The 24043-nt window shown below is 53.6% G+C and overlaps 1 protein-coding gene across 2 annotated transcripts; it reads left to right on the top strand.

Annotated features, from left to right (window-relative positions):
• The first annotated feature begins 9196 nt into the window (after positions 1–9196).
• Dbn1 (drebrin 1) lies at positions 9197–23497 on the top strand. Of its 2 annotated transcripts, XM_057787408.1 has the most exons (15): positions 9198–9421; positions 13699–13754; positions 14322–14434; positions 14627–14701; positions 14816–14962; positions 15104–15181; positions 15406–15557; positions 15634–15697; positions 19647–19703; positions 19795–19918; positions 20681–20818; positions 21136–21306; positions 21726–22408; positions 22674–22776; positions 22930–23497. In XM_057787408.1, exons 1-15 carry the CDS (start codon positions 9336–9338, stop codon positions 22998–23000), a joined length of 2118 nt encoding a protein of 705 aa, XP_057643391.1. In that variant the 5' UTR covers positions 9198–9335; the 3' UTR covers positions 23001–23497. The 2 variants fall into 2 exon arrangements, with proteins under 2 accessions (XP_057643392.1, XP_057643391.1); XM_057787409.1 differs by lacking the exon at positions 20681–20818 and having other exon boundaries at positions 9197–9421.
• Positions 23498–24043: the final 546 nt, after the last annotated feature.

Here is a 24043-nt window from a genome sequence, read left to right as displayed (position 1 = left end):
CCTCTGAATGACTCGAGCCTTCTCTCCAGCTTGATGCAGTTGTTCCTTGTTTGGTTTTTGAGACAGGGTCCTTCTATGTAGCCTTAGAGCTCTATGCTGTCCTAGAGCTCTCTGTGTAGACCAGGCTGGTCTCTAACTCACAAAGATCCACCTGCCTCTGCCTCTGGAGTCCTGAGATTAAAGGTGTGAGCCACCATGCCCAGCCTTGTTTTCTGAAACAGGTGTTGGCCTGGAACTCACTGTCTCCTGGCCAGCTTCAACTTAAGTTGGTTCTCCTGTCTTAGCCTCCCCAATGCATCATGACTTATCTGTTACACCCTGGGTCTCTTGGTTACCTCTTTTATTTTTATTTTTTATTGTTTCGTTTTTGAAACAAAGTTTAATGTATCCCAAGGTTGGCCTTGGACTTATTATGTAGCCCAGGGAAGATCTTGAACTTCAGATTCCCCCATCTCTACTTAAGTGCTGGGATAACACCTGGTTTTTATACAATGCTGGGAATTGAACTCAAGGCTTTGTACATCATAGGCAAGGCAAGAACTCTATCAACTAAGCTGTAGCGTCCAACGTTGGTTACTCATTTTCTAGGTGCGGCCCAGAAATGTTAAGATATGTAACCAAGGTAACCAGTACAGCCTCTGGACCAGGAACAAAGCTGGCTGAATTGCTCTAAGACTGGTTGATACTGAGTTATGTTTGTAAGCCAGTACTCCTCCAGGAAGCCTTCTACCCTGTACCATTTATGACTTTTTGGTTGGTTAGGTTTTGTTTTTGGTTTTTTTTTTTGTTGTTGTTGATTTAGTTTGGTTTTTTTCGAGACAGGGTTTCTCTGTGTAATAGCCCTAGCCGTCCTGTCTGGAACTAGCTCTGACCTCGAACTCACAGAGATCCACCTGTCTCTGCCTCCTGAGTGGTGTGTGTCACCATTGCCTGGCTCATTTATGGTCTTTTAATTTATGTGTATGGGTCTTTTACCTACATAGATGTATGTATTCCACTATCATGTGTGGTGCCTGTGGAGCCCGAAAGAGAGCATTGGATCCCTTGGAACAGGGCTTACAGATGGTTGTTCACGCTAAGTGCTGGGAATTGAACCCCAGTCCTCTGGAAGAGCAACAAGTGCTTTTAACCACCAAGCCATCATTGCTGCGGTATTTGATGGGTTTGGGTGGATTTCCATAGAGGCACATCATTCCCCAGGGGTTCCTACTTAGGGCTGATGCCCTCTACCATTCTAGAGGAACTGTCATCTCCTGTCTCAAACCTGAACAGGTGAGGAGCTGAAGAGGGGACTCAGGTCAGAACAGCCTAGTGTGCTCATGGCATGTGCTCTTTGCGGGGTGGGGGGTCCCTGTCTTAAGTACCTTCAGGATGATCCCTTTTTATGAAAACAAGGTCTCAGAGGGCTGGTCTTTGCTCCTGCAGAGCCTAGAACATCTGCTATATAGAAAGTAAATGTTTGCTTAAGGAGTGAAGTGTTACAGATGTTTAGAAGATAGTTCTCGGAAGCAGCTGAAGATGCCCGCTAGATTCACCTTAGCTTCAATTCAGGACTGAACCTGGGGCAGGGGCAGGCACTCAATATAAATGCTTGTAATTAACACCTTTGGAGAGCCGAGGCCCAGGCCCCAGCAGGTAACAGCAGAAGTGAATCAGGTAGGATGTGTTAGTCTTTCAACACAGACATGCTGAGCATATTAAACACAGCATCTCTTAGTTCACAGGGAAATGTACTCTCCTGTTTCTCTTGAACTGTGAAGCCCTCTCCGTCCATTCTCAGTTTCCATGGATACCAAAGAGCAAGAGCACAGGGTGGGTGGCAATTATTGCCAGACGCCCTTCTGGGGGTAGCCACCCCTTGTCCTGAACACAGGGCCGCCATGTCCTCTAGGCAGGGAAGCCAGATTTGCCAGATAGCAACAGTGTGTGCGCGTTCACGTGTTTTGTGTGGAAGCTGATTTTTTAGTATTGGCAGCTGCGCTTTATTTTTTTAATCCTGTTTTAAAAATAATAAATGCCAGCCAGATCCAGTGTGAGGATAGCTAGGGACTCGGCACAGAAAACGGACAAGGGACCTGAAACTGTAACACAGAACTGGGCACAGAAAGCAGAGGGAGCCGCCAGGGACAGCATGGCAGCCTGCAGGGCACCCCTGCAGGACCTCCACACAGGCCAAGAGCATGTCCAGAAGTTGCCAACAATGTCAACCAGGCAGATAAGGCCAAGGAGTCCCCGTGGTATTTCAAAACAAGGTGACATTTGCCAGATCAGTTTAGCAAAGAGCTGGGCCCCTGCCAGCATTAAAGAGGAACAGGTGTATGTGTGGAGAGCATGCAGACAGCTCTTGAGAGGCTTGCAGGGGTGTGGGGGGTGTAGAGGCCCACAGTCAGCTAAGCACAGGATAAGGGTAGGGAGCAGAGGTGGCTGCAGGAGTGTGACTGAAGACAGACAGCTAGAGGGCTCACGAGGGATGTGAGGACAAGCAGTGAGGGCCACATCAGAGGAAAGCTGAAGTAGGGGAGAGAAATACCAGACACTATCAAGCAAGTGCTTAGGACCTAACCGCTCTGTCCTGTCACCTGTTAAGAGTGATGGTTCAAAGCCTGGTGGTGGTGGTGCATGCTTTTAATCCCAGCACTCAAGAGGCAGAGGTAGGCAGATCTCTGTGAGTTCGAGTCCAGCCTGGTCTACAAGAGCTAGTTCCAGGACAGGCTCCACAGCTACAGAGAAACCCTGTCTTGAAAAACAACAAAACAAAGAGTGATGGTTCAAGCCAGGCATGGTGGCATTGGTCGAGAAAGGAGGACGGTGGGAATTCAATGGCAAACTGCTGCAGAAAGCTAGGCAGGCCATAGCTGTATGTTAAGACTGTCTTTAAAGCTGGGCGGTGGTGGCGCACGCCTTTAATCCCAGCACTTGGGAGGCAGAGGCAGGCGGATCTCTGTGAGTTCGAGACCAGCCTGGTCTACAAGAGCTAGTTCCAGGACAGGCTCCAAAACCACAAAGAAACCCTGTCTCGAAAAAAACCAAAAAAAAAAAAAAAGACTGTCTTTAAAAACCAAGAAACAAGCCGGGCGGTGGTGGCGCACGCCTTTAATCCCAGCACTTGGGAGGCAGAGGCAGGTGGATCTCTGTGAGTTCGAGACCAGCCTGGTCTACAGAGCTAGTTCCAGGACAGGCTCCAAAGCCACAGAGAAACCCTGTCTCGAGAAACCAAAAAAAAAAACCAAAAAAAAAAAAAAAAAAAACCCAAGAAACAGGAACCTAGGCTCAGAGAGGCAAAGATGGCATGTCCAGAGCCAGCCTGAATGGCAAGACTGCTATTCTATGGACTAGAGGTGCAGGGACTTCCACTGAGCTCCTGTACCTCCCCCCACCCTTTGGTAGCCTAGCCCCCCACCCCCCCAGCTCCGAGTTCACCCTGTTCCCAAGCTGGAGTGTGAAGCTGTGTGACTCGAGCCTACACTTGGAAATCAATATCTATGCCAGGCAGGAGAGGCCATTAGCTCCCTTGGAGAGAGAGCAGCGTCCCCAGCCAACAGGGCAGAGTCCATAGCAGGGGTTGGCGTGGGCAGCCGGTGAGAGAGGGGCTTTTTCCTACTTTAGGCAACTTGAACTCCTTTGCAGTCAGCAGGGAGGGGTGGTTGCGGGCGAGGGACTGCTTCTCCAGAACTAATGCTTCTCTGCTGCCTCTTCCGGGCTCAGCCCCACATGGCCTGGGTACACACAGAAGGCGTACATCCGCCTCTCCGAGCCTCGCTACAGGGAAGGAATGGAGGCGGTAGGCTAAGGGCTTGGTGGCTGCCTACCCCGGGAGCAGCAGGTACAGAGATCCACAGCCATCCTTGAAAATATTGAAAGGGGCCAGGTGGTGATGGCGCACACCGTTAATCCCAGCGTTCAGGCGGCAGAGACAGGAGGATTTCTGTGAGCTCGAAGAGTTCCAGGACAGGCTCCAAAAAACTACAGCAAAATCCTGTCTCGAAAAACCAAAAATAAATAGAGACTATTGGAAGGGGCCCCATACCAATGGGAAGAAAGAGGCTTAAACTAGAGTCCAAGATCATCATAGTGGGAAGCAATGCTTACCGGCTCAGAGCCAGGAGAGCACTCAGGACACCTAGTGCTTGGGAGATTTCAAGAGTAGTCCAGGAGGACCCAGGACCTTTTGCTCAGCCCTGGGGCCATTAGGTCAACTCAGGTTTCAGCCACTGACAAAAATGACCCGTACTTAGGGACTGTGTAGATGAGGAAGAATTATTGCTGAAATTCAAACTCACTTAAGAAAAAAATGGAGATAATTTTCCAAAACTAGCTAGTGGCTTCAGCCATGGCAGATGCTGGATATAGTGATGGTGGCTTACTCTTTCTCTTAGCTCTGCTTCTTCATGGGGTCCATCACCAGGGCACAGCCGGTTAAACTGAACTGACATGGGTCACAGGTCCCGAGGGTACAGGGAAGAACCCAGAGATAAAAGCAGGAGCAGCGAGGAGATCTGAGCGCAGATAAACGGCCAGGGTGCTGTAGCCCTCCACAGCAGGAACCTCTGATCCTTGACTCTGTTCCCACACCTCTCAGCCTAGCTTCTGGGACCACTGAGTGATGTTTAGTCTATGATCAAGGAAATCCCTGTGCTGGGGAAGGAGTGAGCGTGTGTGTTGTGTGTGCTATGCCATGCTGAAGGCACATGGACTTTGCCACTCGATTGTGGGCCTCTCGGCAAGTCACTGTTCAAGCTGTCAACTCACCCGGAGCACCTGGTGTATTTTTGCACTTCAAGTACTTCCTAGATAGTGTTGAAAAAAACCAACTAACTAGCCACATTAGATTATGTCCCAAGGCTCTCTAATCCTAGTTACAAGAGTGGCTGAGGCAGGAGAATCACAAATTCAAAGCTTGCCTGGGTTACAGAGTGTTTCAGGCCAGTTTGGGCAACTGAGTGAGACCTTGACTTTAAATTAAAAGGATCAGGGCTGGAAGATGGCTCAGCAGTTGGGAGCACGGATGACTCCTCCAGAGGACCCAGGGTTCAGTTCCCAGCACCCACAATGCCACTCACAACTATCTGTAACTCCAGTTCCAGCGAGTCCAACACCCTTAACAGATGTACATTCAGGCAAAACACACAAAAAAAAAATGCATACAAAATAAGAATAAATGCATTATTTAAAAAATTAAAGTCAGGTATTTTTAATTAAAAAAAGGAATAAAAAGGGTCCTATATAGCTCAGATCCATCAAATTACCAGTAGGCAAATCTGTGGGACATTTTCTTGGTTACTAATTGATGTGGGAGGACCCTGCCCACTGAAGGGGTGCCACCCGTTGGCAGGTGGTCCTGGGTTGAATAAGAAAGCAGGTGAAGAGAGTTAGGAAGAGCAAGTCAGTGAGCAACACCCTCCATGGCCTCTCCTTCAGCTCCACCCTCCAGGTTTCTGCTCTGACTTCCCTGCATGTTGGATTATAACCTGTGCGATGGAATAAACCCTTTTTCCCCAAGTTGCTTCGGGTCATGGTGTTTTAGCACAGCAAACAGAAAGCTAACTATGTCTCTTCCAGGGCTGGGGGGTGGGGCAGAGATCACACTGAAGGAGTGAGGTAGGCATTTGTGCTGTAGACCCTGCCTCAAAGCAAGCCACATACGGACATTTCGGATCCGCCTAAGGTCACACCAATGGCAGGGCACATTTGGGTGAGGACATTAGTGTAGTGAGAAGTAGAGCTGATGTGCTTGGCTCAGAGCCAAGACACTGGGATGATGCCTGGGAAGCACTAAGTGTCTCAAAGATGAGGGGGGTCTGGAACTCAGAAACTACCTAGATTTACTAGGTAGGATGTTAAGGGGCAGGATGAGGCCAGGGAAGGCTCCTCCCGCTGATGCTGGAAAGTCCTGTAGCCCACAGGCTCCCCTCAGTGTTGAAACCTCTGAAAAGTGTGGGGGAGCACAAAGTGAGAGGGAGCTGGAAGGTGGGGAGGAGAGCAGGGGGTTCTCATGCTCTAAGTTGCCATCCAGGCCCATTTTATCCTGCCAACAGCCTCTTAAAAGGCAACACAGAAGGGGGATGTGTTCTAGCCACAGGCACACAGCAAGGAGCTGGTTTCTGGAATCTGGATCCTGCCTCTTCTCATCTTTTCCATTCTAGGGACCCAAAAGCCATGAGACCAGCCTCCTAGTGTGTGGGGGGAGCTCAGGGGGTGGGAGAAACCGACATGTCAGTGATGTGAAGGGTGATCAATGCCAGGGGTGGCAGACAAGAAGCCTGGTGGGAGGACCTCCAAAGTGCCACCCACCAAGACTGGGTGTGGTTTTCAGGGGCAACTTAGTGGCTGCAGGGGGCAGGGTCTGGGGGGGGAAGGGTGGTGAGCAATGGCTATCCTCTCCTGCAGATACAGTCAAGGAAACAGCTACAATAGAAGACTGAATTGGTAATTGAAAATGATGACCTTGGTCAGAAAAACTCAAAGAAACTTGGTGACTGGGGGTAAGGAGGAAACTCCATGACTTACAAGCAGTGGAACGCTCCATCCTTTGAAAATAAGAAAAGCAAGATGGAAGGCTGTGGGATTTACGCACTACAGATTCTTTTTGCTTTTCCCCTTCAGTGCTAAGGATCTAACGCTGGCTGGACATGAACTCTTTAGCTCACTCAGCTGTATCTCCAGAACTGTTTCAGTTCTGGGTTGTTTGTTTGATTTTGAGACAGGGTCTCTCTGTGTAGTCGGACTGTCCTGGAGCTTGATATGTAGACCAGACTGGCCTTGAACGCATGAAGATCTGCTTGCCTCTGCCTCCCAAACGCTGGGATTAAAGGCTTTTGCCACCACCACTCCAGGCTTTTGTTTTGTTTTTGAAACAGGGACTCCTGTAGCCCTTGAGCTCCCTGTGTAGTGGAGAATGTTCTTCCTGCCTCCCTCACCTAATGCTGGGATTACGGTCACTATTATGCCCACCAGGCCTGAGATGGCAAGCCAAATACGCTGACTTACGCCTACGATTCCAGCATTCTTACCCAGCGTTTGAGGCCAGCTGGGGTTGTAGTGTAAGCTCTGTTTTTAATAGCAACGAAAGCTAAACAAGGGCCAGTGGTATGGTGCAGCTGGTACCAGTGCCACAGCCAGGTGACCTGAATTACATCCGTGGAGCCCATGGTGGAAGGAGAGAACTGACTCCCAAAAGATGACTTCCGACCTCCACAGGAAGACTGTGGCACATGTGTGTGCCTGGACTCACACACATACACTAAGACAATTTTGTTTCTTTTTTTGAGACAGGGTTTCTCTGTCTAGCCCTGGCTGTCCTGGAACTCACCAGGCTGGTCTAGAACTCAGAGATCTGCCTGACTCTGCCTCCCATGTGCTGGGATTGAAGGTGTGTGCCACCACCACCCGACTAAATAAAATATTTTTAAAAACTAAACAGAACGATAGATACAGATGGGAGGTGAAGTGGGCATGGCTAGAGACAGTTGGTAGTCTGGTGGGGAGGCGGGGATATGAGGAAGGAGCCCTGCATGGTGTCTGCGGGGTATGAAATGAACTAAGCAGGAGGCTGGGGAGACAGGAAGGGTGGGAAGCAAGAAGCAGCAGAAAGGGGCTGGGGCCAGAGGTGCCTAGGCCTAGACCTGTACCTAAGCCTCCAAGCCTCCTTCCTCGCCAGGAGGACACTCTTTCGCATCTAGTGATACAGCAAACTGAAGCTCTGTCCTTGCCCTTGTCTTGAATCCTCACTGTCTCCTTCTACCTTCAGCACTGTGTTCCACCTGCATCCAGGGCCCAGGACTGACCATCCCTGAAGCTCACTGTAGGTGTGAGTGGTAGAGAAACTGCCAGCAATGGGGGTCCAAGGGTATGGTAGGCACCCAGCACTCCTGAGGCAGGGGACTGTGAAATGCAGAGGGCTTTTTGTTTGTTTTTGGTTTCTTGAGACAGGGTTTCTCTGTGTAATTATCCTGGAACTTGCTTGGTAGACCAAGCTGGCCTCGAACTCACAGATCCACCTGCCTCTGCTTTCCAAGTGCTGGGATTAAAGGTGTGCGCCACCACTGCCTGGCAAAACTTAGAGGTTTTAAAGCCTCCCCTCCCCTCTGTCCACTTCCAAACATTGCAGTGGATGTACATACTGGCTTCTGGGTATAGATGATTAACCACATCGGAACCAGGAGACCCACAGAAAACTACCACCCCCTCTTCACAGATTAGCCCTGGGCAAAGCTTGGCGGGATCCTTGGTCCTCTGGTCTACAGGAGTGTCTGGAGGCCATTTCTGTGCCTTCACTTCCCCATAGGAACTTCTCTGAGGCTCTGGCCCTTCTGTGCTCAGAGTTTTGGGAAATAAAAGGTGCCAGAAATTTCACTCTGGAATGGCTTTGGAGGTGCCCTGCCTTGGAGACCATACTTGGGGTACCTTTGGAGGTATGGAGTTTGGAAAAGAAGACGTGATTTCCTGGATACCCCATCCAGGAGGAAGAAAATGATTGGCGTGGTAAAGCATGAGCTAGGGTGGGGTGGGAATGGCTGAGACGAGGTCATGGGCAGGGATTGGAAGGAAGGGCTAGGTTTAGGAAGAGGGATCAGAGTGGGGTTCAGACAGAGGGTGTGGTGTGCAGTGCTAAGCATGGGCTTTTAGCTGGGACAGGATGTGCAGTTGGCCCTGGATGGCCCTGGAAGTGATGGTGGTAGACCATAAAGGGTCCTTAGAGAGGAAGTGGGCTATTGACAACCCAGGCCTGGCTTGATGGGGAACTGAATTTGGGGGCAGGGACAGGGTAAGGACCAAAATGGATTTAATGTAAGGTGGGATGGACCCGGGAATGGGGTGAGGCTAAGCTGGAGTTAAATGAATCAAGGGGTTCAATGGACCAATTATTTTGGGAAGACAGAGAAGGATGAACCTGGGCCTGGGTAGGGCCTGGAATCTTGGTGGGTTTAGGGCTGAGGAAGGGGGTGTGCTACTAGGTTGGTGACCAGGACAAGACAGGTGCATGAGACTGGCTCTGGGAGCAGAGTGGAAGCTTAGAGTCCCGGTACAGGCTAGCAGGGAGAGGGGCATGGGGGCTCCCCGGGGCAAGCTGGTAAGGGGGGGAGCGGACCTCCCCCTGGGCCCGGCCGGGGCGGCGCTAGGACCGAGCGAGCCGAGGGAGTGAGCCGGGCGGAGCCAGCGCCCCCCGCCCCCCGCCCCCCGCCGGCCGGCTCCCCTCCCCCGGCCGCTGGCTCGCTCGGTCTCAGCGCTGCAGAGGCTCTGAGGCGGCGGCGGCGACTCCCTCATCCCCTCCCTCCGGTGTCGGTCGGTCAGTCCGTGCGTGCGTCCGTCCGTTCGGTCTCGGTCCGGCCCGCAGCATGGCCGGCGTCAGCTTCAGCGGCCACCGCCTGGAGCTGCTGGCGGCGTACGAGGAGGTGATCCGGGAGGAAAGCGCGGCCGACTGGTGAGCCCCCCGCCCCCGCCCCCGGCCCCTTTGTCCCCAGGCCGCCACCGCGCCTTTGTTTCTCGGAGGCTCTGCCACCGGGAAGGGAGGGGGGATACCCCGAAATGGTGCAACGGCCCGGGAGAGCCAGGGAGGGGCTGCCTTTGTGCGAGCCGGGGGAGGGGCCGGTCGGGCCAGGCGGGGCGCGCAAGCCGGGGAGCCCTGAGGCCGCCCTAGGCTCACTGGGGGCGCGGGAGCCGGATGCCAGCCACGCGGACGTGGAGCTCAGACGTGGAGCTCGGGGTGCTACGGCCCTGCCGGAGCCCATCCCCCTCTCCCCCAGCCTCCCTCCACGGGCCCGGGGGACAGGTGTGCACGGGCCAGCCAAGGGCACCTTCGCCACCTTCGAGCGGGCGAGGACCGGGTGGGGACGGGGCGGGAACCGAGCTAGCGGAGCTAGAGCAGCCTGCCCGACCACAGCACAAAGGAAAGCTAGGGCGGGGGAGGAGCGCAGAGGGCCGGGGGGGCCAGCGTGCCCCGCCCACCGGGGGCTTCTCAGGGTTGTCTCCCCCCACATCTGAGGTTGGGGTGTGCTAGATGGAGGGTTCACTGCCACATGGTAACCACGAAGTGACTCTTTTATCCCTCACGGGTCGCAGAGGAAGAGAGGTAGGGTTGAGCCCTTCGCAAGGAGGAGATCGCTAGGACTAGGCAGCTAGGCAAAAGAGACCCAGGAGATGGACCCAGGCAGCTTGTCTAGATGGTCAGCTAGGAGGAAGCTTGGTGGGAGCCCCCACTGAGGGATACCAGAATGATATCTGGGACCGTAGCCTCGTCACTCCCCACGGGGCTGTCAGCCTCTTAGGGAAGTGTGGACTTGATTCTCTCCCCCTCCCCAGCTGTTATCTTCCCCCGAGGTGGAGGGGGCTGTGAACCACCTGCTCTGGGCTGAAGCCCCAGGGTGTAAGGGCAAACCAAGGGGTTTGATGCCCCCATTCTGAACACAGCCCCCAAGTGTTCTTTCTTCTCAGGGGGCAAATCCCCATTTTGTATTTAGGTCTCTTTTCACCTCGGGCAGGAAGTAGCCTCTTCTTGAGAAAACTGAGGCAGAGTTGGGGCTTGTCTGAGGGACCCCACTTGGGCTGGCCCCACTCTCACCCTGGGAGGGCAGCCAGGTAGGGGGCTGGAGGAAGGCACAAAATAGCCAAGCCTCCCTGCCACGGTACTGCAGCACTGGCGGGCAGCCAGGCCGAGGGATGGACTCGGGAGACAAGTTCTTGTGTCTTGCAGGTCAGTTATAGGAAAAGCTGCACAGGCCGAGCAGGCGATTCCCACATTGTTGTCCCAGCCCTGTCTCTGGGGGCGCTGAGATCATGGGAGGCTATCTGGGCAAGTGGCCTGCTTGGCCTGGTGGAAGAGCGGTTTAGGGGTATGGCCCTGACTGTGGAGAAACACCGCTGCTGAGAACCCTGCCTTTTTCTCTAGTTTAGGGGGTGTAGACAACCTCATATCTCTTAATCCCTCAGATACCGGCGGTCCAATGCTGGGGCTACCCAGCCACTGCTGCCCCACATCCTGCTCAGCAAGGCCTGGGCTTTCACCACCAGCTGCATCCATGTGGCCAAAGGGAGTTAGTTATGCATCTCTGGCATGCGTCAACCCCATCTGGGTGGTGTGTGGGACACACACAGATGCACATATGCACCCTCACATGCATGCATGTTTGTTTACTCCCAAGGGCCTAAGCCTAAACAGCATGTTGTCAGAAGGACATGAGGATCACATCTTCCTCTTTTCACACAGCCGGAAGCTGGGTGAGACCTCCAGGTTCAGTGCAGACCCTGCTTTACTAGTTCAGGGGGAGGGGCAATGTTCTGGGTTCAGATGTTGGGCCATGAGTATTTGGTGTCTTCCTCCTCTGCCTTGATTTTGAATGTGGGTGTGGTGGAGCTTGGGGTGACTGTCCCCTAGGTGGCAGGGTCTCTGACATGGGCCACTGCTCTTGTGCTGGAAGCGGAACGCTGGGGAAGTCCAGATTGGAAAGGCCAGCAGCAGCACCCTGGTTGTGCTATGATTCATTGTGTGAGAAGTTCCTGCTCCTCTTGAGTATTCTGAGAAAAGAGGAGGCTGGGCACAGTCCCTGCAGGGTTTTCAGGGCCTTTCCAGTTCTGGCTCCCTGCGAGGATCCTGGTCCTCAGCCTTACCTTCCCCTCCCAGCAGGCCTGGAGCTGCTGAAGTCACGCTGTCACCTTGCCCTAGTCTCGTTTCCGTGGCTTAGATGCTTGATAAGACTTTGTGTCAACATTACAAATCCCTCCGGTGCTACTTCGTGCTGGGCCCAGGACTGAGGACAGTGTGTGTTAGCGGAGTCCATCAGAGAGCTGACAGTCTGTGGCAGTCACTATCCCCAGGGTTTGCTGCTACTGAGCGAGCCCACCCACAGTCCCCTTGTCCCCATCTACTTTTCCCTGCTTGCTCCCCAGCTCCCACCAGCCAGGCACCGGGTGCTTGTGCTGTGCTAGAGAAACATTATCTGGCAGGGTCTGGGGCGTGAAGCTCAGGCTGAGGCTGCCCGTGGAGCTGGCAGTGGCATCCCGCGTGGTCTTCGTGTAGAGAGCAGCACAGTGCAGCTCTGGGCAGAAAATGTTCTCCAGAAACGAACGTGGGAACCAGTGTGGCCCAAGTGTGGCGATGAACACAATGGTCGTTTGGAAAGGAGGGCTGAGCAGAGCTGAGAGACGGAACTGAGTGAAGAAGGAAGGGTTGTGGCCCTCGCCGGGAGGAAGGGCTGTTTGGAGGGAGGTGGGCAGGCTGGAAGGGGCCTCAGAGGCTTGAGGCTGAGACAGGCAGCCCCTCCCAGGGAGTTGTGATGCCCAGAGCGGTGTCTTGGAAGCAGCCAGGATTCCTGGTGTTTTCTCCCTGTTTCAGCTGCGAGTGGAGAGGGCTACACCCTATTTCTTTGAGGGCTCTTTGTTCCTGGCCATGGGTTAGGGCAGCCTGACAGGTGGTGGGACAGCTGTGCTGGGAAGCAGCTGTCAGGGCAGCGGCTGGGGCAGCAATTGCCCAAGGGCTCCAAGACCTACAGCCCACCTGTGTCCCTTTGTGGAGAAAAGCAGGGAGGGGTCCATGAAAGGGAGGGGCTGCAGGGCCCACTTGGCCCTCCTAGCAACTAGGGCTAATGACCTCTGGGGGAGTGGGTGAGACCCTCCCTCTTTTTGCTCCTTTCTTCCCTCTTCTCTTCCTTCCCCCCACCGTCCTCTTCCTCCATTTTTCATTCTCTTGTTTCTCTATTTCCCTCCTTTCCCTTGTCTGTCCTCTTCCTCCTCCTCTCTGTTCCTCCCTTTCCTCCATCTCCCTTTTTTTCCCGTTTCTCACGCACCCCAGCCTCCTGACTTCGCAGATGGGAAATGGGAATTGAGAAAGGGTCTGAGCCCGTCTCAGTCTCAGGGACCACGCTTCTCTCTTCTCCATGTATCTCCAGCCTGTGCCTGTGCCAGGATGGGGGGGGGGGAGAATCTCGAGGTTACCTTCCACGAAATGGATGCTGTGGTGTGCCTGCCCAGAGTGAATGCAGAACAGAAAGAGCTGGGAGGGAAGGAGCCCTGGTCTACACGGCAGTCCTAGGAGGCGTCAGTTAGGACAGAGGCAGCCTAGGGGTTAGAAGACCGGAAGATCTTAGTGTTAGAGTCTGGGAGTGACCACAGTGACCTCATCCTCATCTCAGAGAGGGAGAGATTGAGTCTGAGGATGTCCCCGGGGTCCTTTGTGTTCGAGGAGAATACAGCTCTGGTGGGCTGGTTTCTGTGCCAATTGCTGGGTTGCCATGGTTACCAGGGGATGCTCAGCATTGAGCATCAGATTCTTTTCCTCCTCCCTCCCAGTAGGGGGAGGGGCAGCGGGTACCAAGGCACGCACCAGGTAGATTCCTGGCTCTGGCCAATGAGGGATGAGACTCATGGTCGCCAGGGAACAGTAACCAAGGAACCGTTGCCTTGGAATCTCCATCGCACACCCGCTCCACTGGGTTGTGGGCTGCCAGGGCTAGGGCCGGACGCTGAGCTGACTAGGCAGAGATTTCTCCTCCAACCATTCCCTGATTGCCATCTGACCCAAGTCTCCGGCTCAGCAGAAATGATGCCTTGTTATCACAACCAACCAACAACCAAAGCTTTACCCCTCCTTGTCCTGTTCTCTGCCCTGCCCTCCCCCCCATCACTTTTCTTCCCTCATGCCTTCTCCACCCAAAATTGGCTGCCTAGGACCTGACAGTTCTATGAGCCACCCCTCCCTCTCTCCAGGGCTCTGTACACATATGAGGATGGCTCAGATGACCTCAAGCTTGCAGCATCAGGAGGTAAGAATTCCAGCCATTCCTCTTCCTTCCCACCACCTACTCTGGCTGTTTTGTTGCCCTCCCTGGCTGCAGTTCACTTTCCTGCCTCCGTCCAGCAGACCCACTTGTCAGATGGTGTCCTTCCTCTTGTCCTCCCTGCATTCTTCAGGGTGTAGAGGGAGGGAGCCTTGTTTCCCGTTTGGCTTCCGGGAAAGCACAGTGAGGAAAAGGAACTTGCCTGACATCACACAGCTAGGGAAGGGGCCTAGGAGGGTGGCCAGGCTCAGCACGACTTTGTTTAGCGCTGGAAGACTTCCTTAAAGCTTCATTTACCTCGCTGGGCACTAGCACCCGGTAAGACGTACGAAGTGTGATCGCTGAGAGATGAAGACGTGTGAACAGACAACTCTTCAGTCCCATCTCAAATCAGGCCCAGGAGGGTTCAGAGGCAAAGCACCCCTTCACCTCATTACACAGAGATCTGGGCCTCTAGCTCGCGGACTAGAAATCCCCTGGGCGTTTTAGGCCCTTTGTAGGGTCAAGGGTGTAGGAGCTTGGCAAGCCCTGACACCTTCCTGGTTCCCCTAGAAGGGGGTTTGCAGGAGCTTTCGGGCCACTTCGAGAACCAGAAAGTGATGTACGGCTTCTGCAGCGTCAAGGACTCCCAGGCGGCCCTGCCAAAATATGTGCTCATCAACTGGGTATGCAGCTGTGGGATGGGGCTGGGAGCTGAAGGCCCCAGAGTGGTCGGTCGCATTCCACCCGGAGCCGCTGCTAGGGAAAACCCCACACTCGTTCTTAGGAACATAGCCTGGGCTGCAGGATATCCGGCCGGCAAGCTGTTGCCTTCCTCTTGCCCTGTCCTGAGCACCTCTTCACCGGGTATGTTGTAGGTTGGTGAAGATGTACCTGATGCCCGAAAGTGTGCTTGTGCCAGCCACGTGGCTAAGGTGGCTGAATTCTTCCAGGTATGTGGGGACTGGGTCCAGAGGGGGCAAAACCAGTCAGCCAGGACCGGGTTTGTTTGCTGGGGGTGGTGATGGGAGTTTGGATGCCATCTAAACGCTGCTTTCTTATGGAAGGGTGTTGACGTAATTGTGAATGCCAGCAGTGTGGAAGACATCGATGCTGGTGCCATCGGGCAGCGGCTCTCCAACGGACTGGCCCGGCTCTCCAGCCCAGTACTGCATCGACTGCGGCTTCGAGAGGATGAGAATGCCGAGCCGGTGGTCAGTGCATTCCTGGGACCTGTGTGACATGGTCCCTGAGTTGGGCCTCCCCAGCCCCTTGTAGCCCTCACTCTGCATGTGTGAGTACTGGACCATTGAGTCTCCTCCTGGTGCTCATTGTCAGGGCACTTGACTTTGCAGGGCACTACCTACCAGAAGACAGATGCAGCCGTGGAAATGAAGCGGCTTAACCGGGAGCAGTTTTGGGAGCAGGCCAAGGTGCGCAATGTTGACCCTAAGCCTTCAGGCCCAGGTGGCCCTGCTTGAGCCTTCAGGGTAGCTCTGACCTCTCCCAGCTGAACAAGCAATCCCTTTTCAGTCTCTGCACATGGGACTCATTACCCCCAATTCCTAGGTCACCTCCCCAGCCTGGGTGGGAGTAGAATGGAGGGACCAAGGCTGGCCTAAGCTCAGGGCTTGTACTTCCTGGGTGTGGAGTGCAGAAGGAGGAAGAGCTGAGGAAGGAGGAGGAGCGGAAGAAGGCCTTGGACGCCAGGCTCAGGTTTGAACAGGAACGAATGGAGCAGGAGCGGCAGGAGCAGGAGGAGCGGGAACGGCGCTACCGAGAGAGGGAACAGCAGATCGAGGAGCACAGGTGAGGCCTGGCCCGAGGCAGAGGGCCGCCTGCCCCCCAGTCCACCCTGAGGGTGGGCTTGTGCTTTTCATTCCAGGAGGAAACAGCAGACTCTAGAAGCGGAAGAGGCCAAGAGGAGGTTAAAGGAACAGTCTATCTTTGTAAGTCATTTTCCGGGGCTCTCCTGCCTGGCCAGGAAAGTGAGGGTGGTCCGTGTGTTCTGGGGTCCTCTGGGGACATCAGTAACCCTCTAACAATGCCAATACTGGATATTCTGGGAACATACATGAACATCAGTGTCATGGAGTGTGTTAAGCCCAGCACCTGTTATGGGGGTTGTGGGCTGGTGTTTGAGAGGGAAGGCGGCGGACAGACTTCTTTTAGATGCTTATCTCCGAATTGGAAGAGAAAATTCACGTTGACCCAGCCCCTCACTGACCTGACTCCTCCATCCCTTCCCACTTGGGGTCTTGGGACTTGGGGTGTATTAGTCATGGGCTCTGCACTTGGGGGAGGGGCTTGAGAATTAGGCTGTGTAATGAAAGTGACTCAGATGTCCTGAATGTGTATAGACTGGTGCTTCCCATACGCAGGGTCTCTAGAGCCCCTTCTTTCACTGCTGCTGTCCTAGTCTGTGTTGTGTGTCCCCAGTCATAGCAAGGTCTTTTGAAAGTGGCTTAGTTTCATTGAGATTTCAGAGGTGTGCATGCACACAAAAGTGACGACTGTAGTGACTTTTTTTTGTCCTTGCCAGTCACCAACATCTTAAGCAGTGGCTACAGGTTCTTGCTGTTACCTTACAGTCCTTCCACTGCTTCAGGTTACCTCACGGGAAGGTAACTATGTATCAACACTGTAACCAGCTGTTAGGGTGGCCTTTTGATTTCAGGTCCTTTAAGGAAGGTCCCTTGGGACATTGGAATTTATCACCAGGTAGCGTTTTCTTTTTAGCTTAGGTATTCTGGGGAGCTGTGCTTCCTTGATTCCTGTTAATAAGAGTTTATCTGCTTAGATTTACTTACTTTACTTACTGCGTATAAGTGTTTTGCCTGTGGACCATGTGCCTGCAGCATTCCAAAGATGGATCTTCTGGAACTAGAGTTGCAGGTGGTTGTGAGCCACCATGTGGGATCTGGGAACCCAACCTGGGTCCTCTACAAGAGCAGCAAGAACTCTTCAGCACCGAGCCACTTCTCCAGCCCCATGGTTCCCTTTTTGTCTTGGGTTCTAGGGAATTCTCATGTATCAAAGTGCTTAGGCACAACAAACAGTGCTCCTACCCATATTGCTAGAGCCTTGCTCTCTCTCCTAGCCACCCTGGTGTTCACATTGTTCACAGTGAAAGCCTCTGTGATAAGCTGCTCTGTTCCTTTATTATTTATTTATTTAGTGCGCACATGTGTGTGTGTGTGCGTGCATGTGCATGCATGTGTATGTGCGTGTGTATCTGTGGTATGAACAGTGCATTCACCCATGCATGCACCTGTAGTGGCCAGAGGTTTACCTCTGGTGTCTTCCTCATCGCTACCCGCCTTGTTTTTTGAGACAGGTCTCTCTATGAACCTGGTGCTTACTGTGTTGGCTAGACTGTCTGGCCAGCGAGCCCCAGAGGTCTTCCTCTGCACCTCCAGCTGTTACAGATGTTTGCTGCTCTGCTGGGCTTAGTATGTGTCTGCTAAGAATCCACACTTAGATCCTCATGCTTTATCCACTGAGCCATCTCCCTAGCCTGCCTCTGTTCCTAGCTTTGATTGAAACAAAGTAAAGGAACCTGGTGAACTACACTAAGCAAGGTTTAAGTTCTAGGTTATGTGCTCAAAAACAAAGAAGGTCTAAGCCAGGCGTGGTGGCTCGTGCCTATAATCCCAACACTAGGAAAGCAGAGGTAGACGTATCTCTGTGACTTTGACTGGTCTACACGATGAGTTCAAGGCCAGCCAGTGTTACAAAGTAAGACCCTTTTTCAGAATATAAAACAAAGGTTCAGTTCTTTACCTAGCTTTTTTTCCCTTGCCCAGCAGCCGCTTCTGCCCAGTTTGCCCCATGAATGGCAGGAGATGTGAAGTGAGAGGCTTTGGTATAGTGAGTGTCCCACTGAACACATACCGACCTTTTGCTGGCCACTCACACAGACTTGGGTCTTCATCCTGTGTTGCTCACAGAGGATGAGGGAAGTGACCCCAGAATGTAGTGCCATCGGCAAATCGGGAACTCCCTGTGGGGACCCAGAGAAGGGGGAAGGAAATGACCTGAGTGAGCCAGAGACTTGGTTGTGCCCAAGCCGAGGTCTTAAACTGGAGAGGCTGAACTACAGGGGTGATGATAGGTCAGGCATTTGGGAGGGATGGACTGATCTCCATGGCAAAGCATGGGCTTGGGAAACAGGCTGACTATTCTAGGCACTGTGACTGTAGCATGCAGAGTACATTATGTCCACATCTAGCACAGTATGTGGGCTGGAGCTGGCCTAGATGGTGGGGCTGGAGGCACGAAGAAGACTAGATAAGACCGGGGGAGAAGAATGTAGCTAGGCAAGGGGCCTGCCCACCTATAGTCTTTGGTTTCAGTCTTGAAACCTAGGTTGTGAAAATGGGAATAGGGACTCGGGGGACTACAGTGGCACACTTCCAGGGAAAGGCAGCTTCTGTGTAACTGGCTGCCATGGTGTTGATAATCTAGGGTCCCGAGTATGCACTCTGTCATACAGCAGTGGCCCAGCATTTACAAGGCCCCAGATTTTGGGGGTGGGTGTCAGGGGAGGGGGACACACTGAGACAGATAAAATACAAACTAGATACTCACGGGCCTGTGAGAGACCCCATCTCAAAAAAACAAAAGCCCGGTGAGGCAGGAGAATCATAAGTTTAAGGTCAGCCTAACAGTTCAATGAGATTTTGTTTCAGAATAAAAACAAAGGACTGTGGGTGTAGCCACTGGTAAAGCCCTGGCTTGCCTTCTGTGAGGGCCTGGGCAACATCCCTACTGTGACAAAATAAGAAACCAGATTCTATTTTCAGTCAATATGAGACACTTTATTTTTTTATTTTTGACTTTTTTGAGACAAGGTTTCTTCCTTTATGTTTTTTTTTTAATGATTTATTTAACTTTATTTTATGTGCATTGGTGTGAAGGTGTCAGATCTCATGGAACTGCATTTTCAGACAGTTGTGAGCTGCCATGTGGGTGCTGGGAATTGAACCCGGGTCCTCTGGAAGATCAGCCAGTGCTCTTAACTGCTGAGCCATCTCTCCAGCCCCTGAGACGAGGTTTCTCGGTGTAGCCCTGGCTGTCCTGGAACTCACAGAGATCTGCCTACACCTCTGTGTCCAGAGCTAGGATTAAAGTCATGCACTTCCACACTGGGTTCAGAACTGAACTTTGGAATGGCAGCAGCTTAATTTATGTGGTTTCAAAACCTGCCATGGGGGCTTATGATCTGGCTCAGCAGTGAAGAGCACTGACTTCTCTTCCATAGGACCTGGGTTCAATTCCCAGTACCCACATTTTGGGAGCCACCTGTGGCTCCAGTTCTAGGGATCTGACACCCTCTTCTGGACTCTGAGGACACTGCATGCACATAGTGAATGGACATACATGTGGGTAAAACACTGACACACAGAAAAAAAAGTTAAAAGTGGCTTTAAAATATGGCCTCAGGCCGGGCGGTGGTGGCGCACGCCTTTAATCCCAGCACTTGGGAGGCAGAGGCAGGCGGATCTCTGTGAGTTCGAGACCAGCTTGGTCTACAGAGCTAGTTCCAGGACAGGCTCCAAACCACAGAGAAACCCTGTCTCGAATAACCAAAAAAAAAAAAAAAAAATATGGCCTCAGAACAATATCCCGTCCACAGGCCACATTCAGCCAGTGCTTGCTGTAGCTTACGTTAGCTAGAAGGCAAGGGATACTCCAGATGGCCCTGGGTGCCTGGTTAGATGTGGAAGTGAGTGAAGGAGGTTCCCAAGGCCTGGCCAGTCTGTGGATAGGGTGGCTGGAGACACTGAAGATGCAGAGAAGGCTGTGCAGCTGGGTACCAAGGGAGCAAAGTGCCACCTTCAAGATCCTACTGGGCTGTAGAAGAGATGCTCAGGACCCTGTCCATTTGGTTTCCAGGGTGACCAGCGAGATGAAGAAGAGTCCCAGATGAAGAAGTCTGAATCAGAGGTGGAGGTGAGAGCTGGGAAATAGCAAGTGAGAAGGGCAAGGGCTGGCTCAGCAGCTGACCCTGTCCAGCTCTCTGACCCTTTCCTTGTGCCCTCAGGAGGCAGCTGCCATTATTGCCCAGCGGCCTGATAACCCGCGGGAGTTCTTCAGACAGCAGGAACGAGTTGCGTCGGCCTCTGCTGGCAGCTGTGATGCGCCCTCGCCCTTCAACCACCGACCAGGTAGTCCTTGGCCCTATCCTTGCCTGATCCATGCTCCTCAGACTATGGCCCTAAATCCCTTTGGAACGACTTCTTGGAAAACAAGCCTTGCCCAAGGACTCCTTGGAGAAGGCAAGACCCCTTCAGTGTGCTTCCAACCACAGCTTTCCAGGTGGCAGCACCCACAAAAGGGCTGGGTTGAGGGGCAATGACAGTGCTGGGCATTGGCTGAGCGATGGATAACCCTCAAGGCCTGCTGGGCAGCTTTGCTGTAGATGCAGACACGCTGCTGGCGTTGGGAGCTTCCATGCAGGGCTGGACTAGGTCTGGCCTGAAGGCTGTGGATGCATGTAGGGTGGGGTCTTGCTCTGGCCTTCCGTTTGAGCATCCTGGAGCAGCTGTGCTCCGGGGTCCCCTGTTTGGCTTCTCCTTGTGTAGCTTCTGCCTCCCCTTGAAGTGCCCTTCTGTTTCTTGTCTGCTGGTCTGAGTGTTTGCATCCACTGTGAGCTTGGTCATGTGCTGGGGTCCCAGGAGCATGACAGACTAGACTCACTCGTGCCGCTGCTCAGAGGCTGCGTGTGCCCGTGTGTGTATCTGCTGCTGGCTGGTGGGAGGCATCAGAGGGCTTGAGGCTGTGGCCTAGCTTGGCTGAATGTAGACCCTGGCTGAAGGTGGCTTGGACATCCAGGGCTGGCCCTGGGGGTGGGTGAGGCCTTGGGGCAGGGGTGGGGGAGACTGACCCTCTCTTGTCCTCTGTCTTTCTCTGTCTGTCTCTCTTGGCAGGTCGTCCGTACTGCCCTTTCATAAAGGCATCGGACAGTGGGCCTTCCTCCTCCTCCTCTTCCTCCTCTTCCCCTCCACGGACTCCCTTTCCCTATATCACCTGCCACCGCACCCCAAACCTCTCTTCCTCCCTCCCATGTAGGTAGCAGCCCCAGGCCTCGGCAGGGTGGGGTAAGGAGGGCCCCGCTTCCCAGCAGCCCCCTCGCCCTTTCTCCCCCAGCCTGACTGCTGACTGCTGGTGTTTATCCCCAGAGCAGGTACTACCTGCCACTTGTCCCTGGCCCTGCCGGGCACTGGCCCCTAGGGGCCTGGTTTACAGGGTCTGGAGCAGTAATCTGGCCCCTGGGGGGCCTGGGGAGCTCACAGCCCCCACCCATAATCAAGACAAGGTGTCTAGTCCTGACTCCACCTGGCTCCCCAACCTTCACTGACTAGCCTGGGCGTTTGTTCCACAGGCAGCCACCTGGATAGCCACAGGAGAATGGCACCTACTCCCATTCCCACCCGGAGCCCATCTGATTCCAGCACAGCCTCCACCCCTGTCACTGAGCAGATCGAGAGGGCCCTGGATGAGGTTACATCCTCACAGCCTCCACCCCCACCTCCACCACCCCCACCAGCTCAAGGTGAGAGAAGGGTTCCACCTGTATCCATCCTTCCATCAGTCTCTGGTTGCCATAGTAACATAGTTCAAAGAGACCTGGACCACTCATCAACAGCACTCCACTGCTAAGGGAGTGGCTTTAGCTACGAAGAGCTCTGGTGTTGCTATCAGACCTACCTTCTCCTAACCTCATTAGCTCATCACTGAAGTGATCATGTGGCCTTCCTCCCAGGGCTCCCCAGTGGTTTAAAAACAGCTGGTGAAAGGGTAGTGAGGTAGAGCTGACCATGCCAGAAGATGCTCTGTGGTAGTTCTCTTCATCAGAAGTCCCTAGCTTCCTACTCTTCAGTAGGTGGGCAGGACACTGTAGATTGACTCAGGGCATCTATCCTTACCCAAGGGGGGTTGACTGCATTGTGTCCTTCATGTGTACTGTGACAGAGGCCCAGGAGTCTACCCCGAGACTGGATGGTGAGGAAACCAGCAAGGGGGCCGAAGCTGCAGCAACCCCTCTGGCCTGGGCTGGCTCTACAGAGGAGCCCCCTCGGGCACAGGAACCTCCTCCAGTGCAAAGCAGCCCCATGGAGGACTTGATGTGCACAGAATCCCCAGAGCAGGCTGTCCTGGCTGCCCCTGCAGAGCCTGCTGCTTCTGTCACCCCAGTAGGTGATGCCCATGCAGCTGACACCATTGAGAACACCACTGCCACTACTGACACCGCTGTTGCCAACGATGTCACCCCTGCCACTGCCAGCCTCATTGATCTATGGCCTGGCAATGGGGAAGAGGCTTCAGCACCTCAGGCTGAGCCCAGGGTGCCTACACCACCCTCAGGTGCCGAGGCGTCCCTGGCAGAGGTACCTCTGCTGGATGAGGCAGCCCAGGACCCGCTGCCGCCAGCTGGTGAAGGCTGTGCCAACCTTCTTAATTTTGATGAGCTGCCAGAACCTCCAGCCACGTTCTGTGACCCAGAGGAGGAAGTAGAAGGGGAGCCGCTGGCTGCCACCCAGGACCTAAATATGCCCTCAGCTCTAGAGGAGGTAGACCAGGTCCTGGAGCAGGAGCTGGAGCCAGAACCTCACCTTCTGACCAATGGAGAGACCACTCAAAAGGAGGGGACCCAGGTGGGACGGGGAGCCTGGTGGGAGGAACAGTAGCGAGGGCTGAGGGCCTGGGCTGATGGCTTGTAGATCCGTACTGAGAAGCAGCTCTGTTCTGACTCCCCTTTCCATCTCTGCCTTTGTTCCCTGGCAGTCAACTGTGTTCCCCCAGCAACCACTCTTGGAGTCCTTGGTTGCCAGAGAAACAGGCTCAGGCCTGATAGATCAGCTGTTGTCCTGGCAGGTGGGGCCTAGTGGCCTATGCTTTTTTTTTTCTAAAACCCAACAGGCCAGTGAAGGATACTTCAGTCAATCACAGGAGGAAGAGTTCGCCCAATCAGAAGAGCTGTGTGCAAAGGCTCCACCTCCGGTATTCTACAACAAGCCTCCAGGTAGTTCTTCCGTGGATGAATGGTGGAATTCTGGTGACAAAATGGGATTGGAGGGCTAGCGGTGTCACTAAACACAGTTGGCACAGCTCTTAGAGGGTGGGAGTGAGGGCGGGGACACACTACCCAGCCCTCTCCTCTCCCAATATATCCTAGAAATTGACATCACCTGCTGGGATGCAGACCCCGTACCTGAAGAGGAAGAGGGCTTCGAGGGTGATGATTAATCGTGGCAACTGTTCCCTGGCTGCCTTCGCCAAGGCTGCCCACCTGCGGTAGCCTCTGGCCAGACGGCTTGCAGCGCCTGCATTAGCAGCGGCCCCGCCTGGCACCCACTCTGGACTCCGGCGCTGGCCGGGGATCTGTCTGCTTCCTTACCCACAGGGCCTGACTTTACAGCTTTTCTCTTTTTTTTAAAGTTGATAGACTTGTACAGTTGACTGGTTTTCCTCCCGTTGGTAGTTGAGATAATGTTACTGATTTTCCACCCCCTTCCTGCCCAGACCAGATTGTAGCTTAGTCTCTGCAAGGCCGACCAGGGTGGAGGCCTCACCCTGCTTGGGACCTGGTGGGGGTTGGGGGTTTTGGTGGGAAAATGTTCCCCCCATCACTTTTCCTAGTTTTATGTTTCTTGGAAAAATATCACTTTGTATTCTCTATCCAGGGCTTCAGATATTTTGCACGAATTTTAACACATGGCAATAAATGGCTCGTGGGCTCTGGCTCCCTGGGACCCCTCCCCTTCTCTTCATCCTCGCTCCTTGGTTGAAAGGAATTATCAGGCCTACCTGGGGCCCCTTGGCTTCCCGCCCTCTCCTGCCGGGCAGGTCCCAGGCTGGAGGTCCTAGGCGAGACTCAAGTCAGGGCTTATAGATGGATCCAGGGGTTTGGGTGGCCCCTCCCTGATTCCTTCCTCTCTGCTTGGGTTCTTTTTCACATTAACTTTACCCCTCCCCCTTTTTCTTTTTTTTTTTTAAAGCACAAACTTATGTAATGAGTCGTGCTCATGTCTGATAATAAAGAAATCCAGATCCCTTTGGGCCTGCTGCTCTGGGCCTCCAGGGGTTGATCTGGCGTGGGCGCCGGCTCTCAAGACCCACTTCCCAACTGCTGTTACCTCCGAGGCTACAGGGGGCGCACCTCTCTGTTACCCTGTGGTATCAAAAGCAGGCTAAATGGAGAATGAACATCCTGCCCCTGAAAAGTAAACTTCGGTTCCCAAAGGCCTGCACATTTCTGTATACACCTCCCCACACACACCAGGTCCAAC

This window comes from Chionomys nivalis, chromosome 13 (assembly GCF_950005125.1).
Source record: "Chionomys nivalis chromosome 13, mChiNiv1.1, whole genome shotgun sequence".
Lineage (NCBI taxonomy): Eukaryota > Metazoa > Chordata > Mammalia > Rodentia > Cricetidae > Chionomys > Chionomys nivalis.
This window is presented reverse-complemented; position numbering and strand designations above follow the sequence as displayed.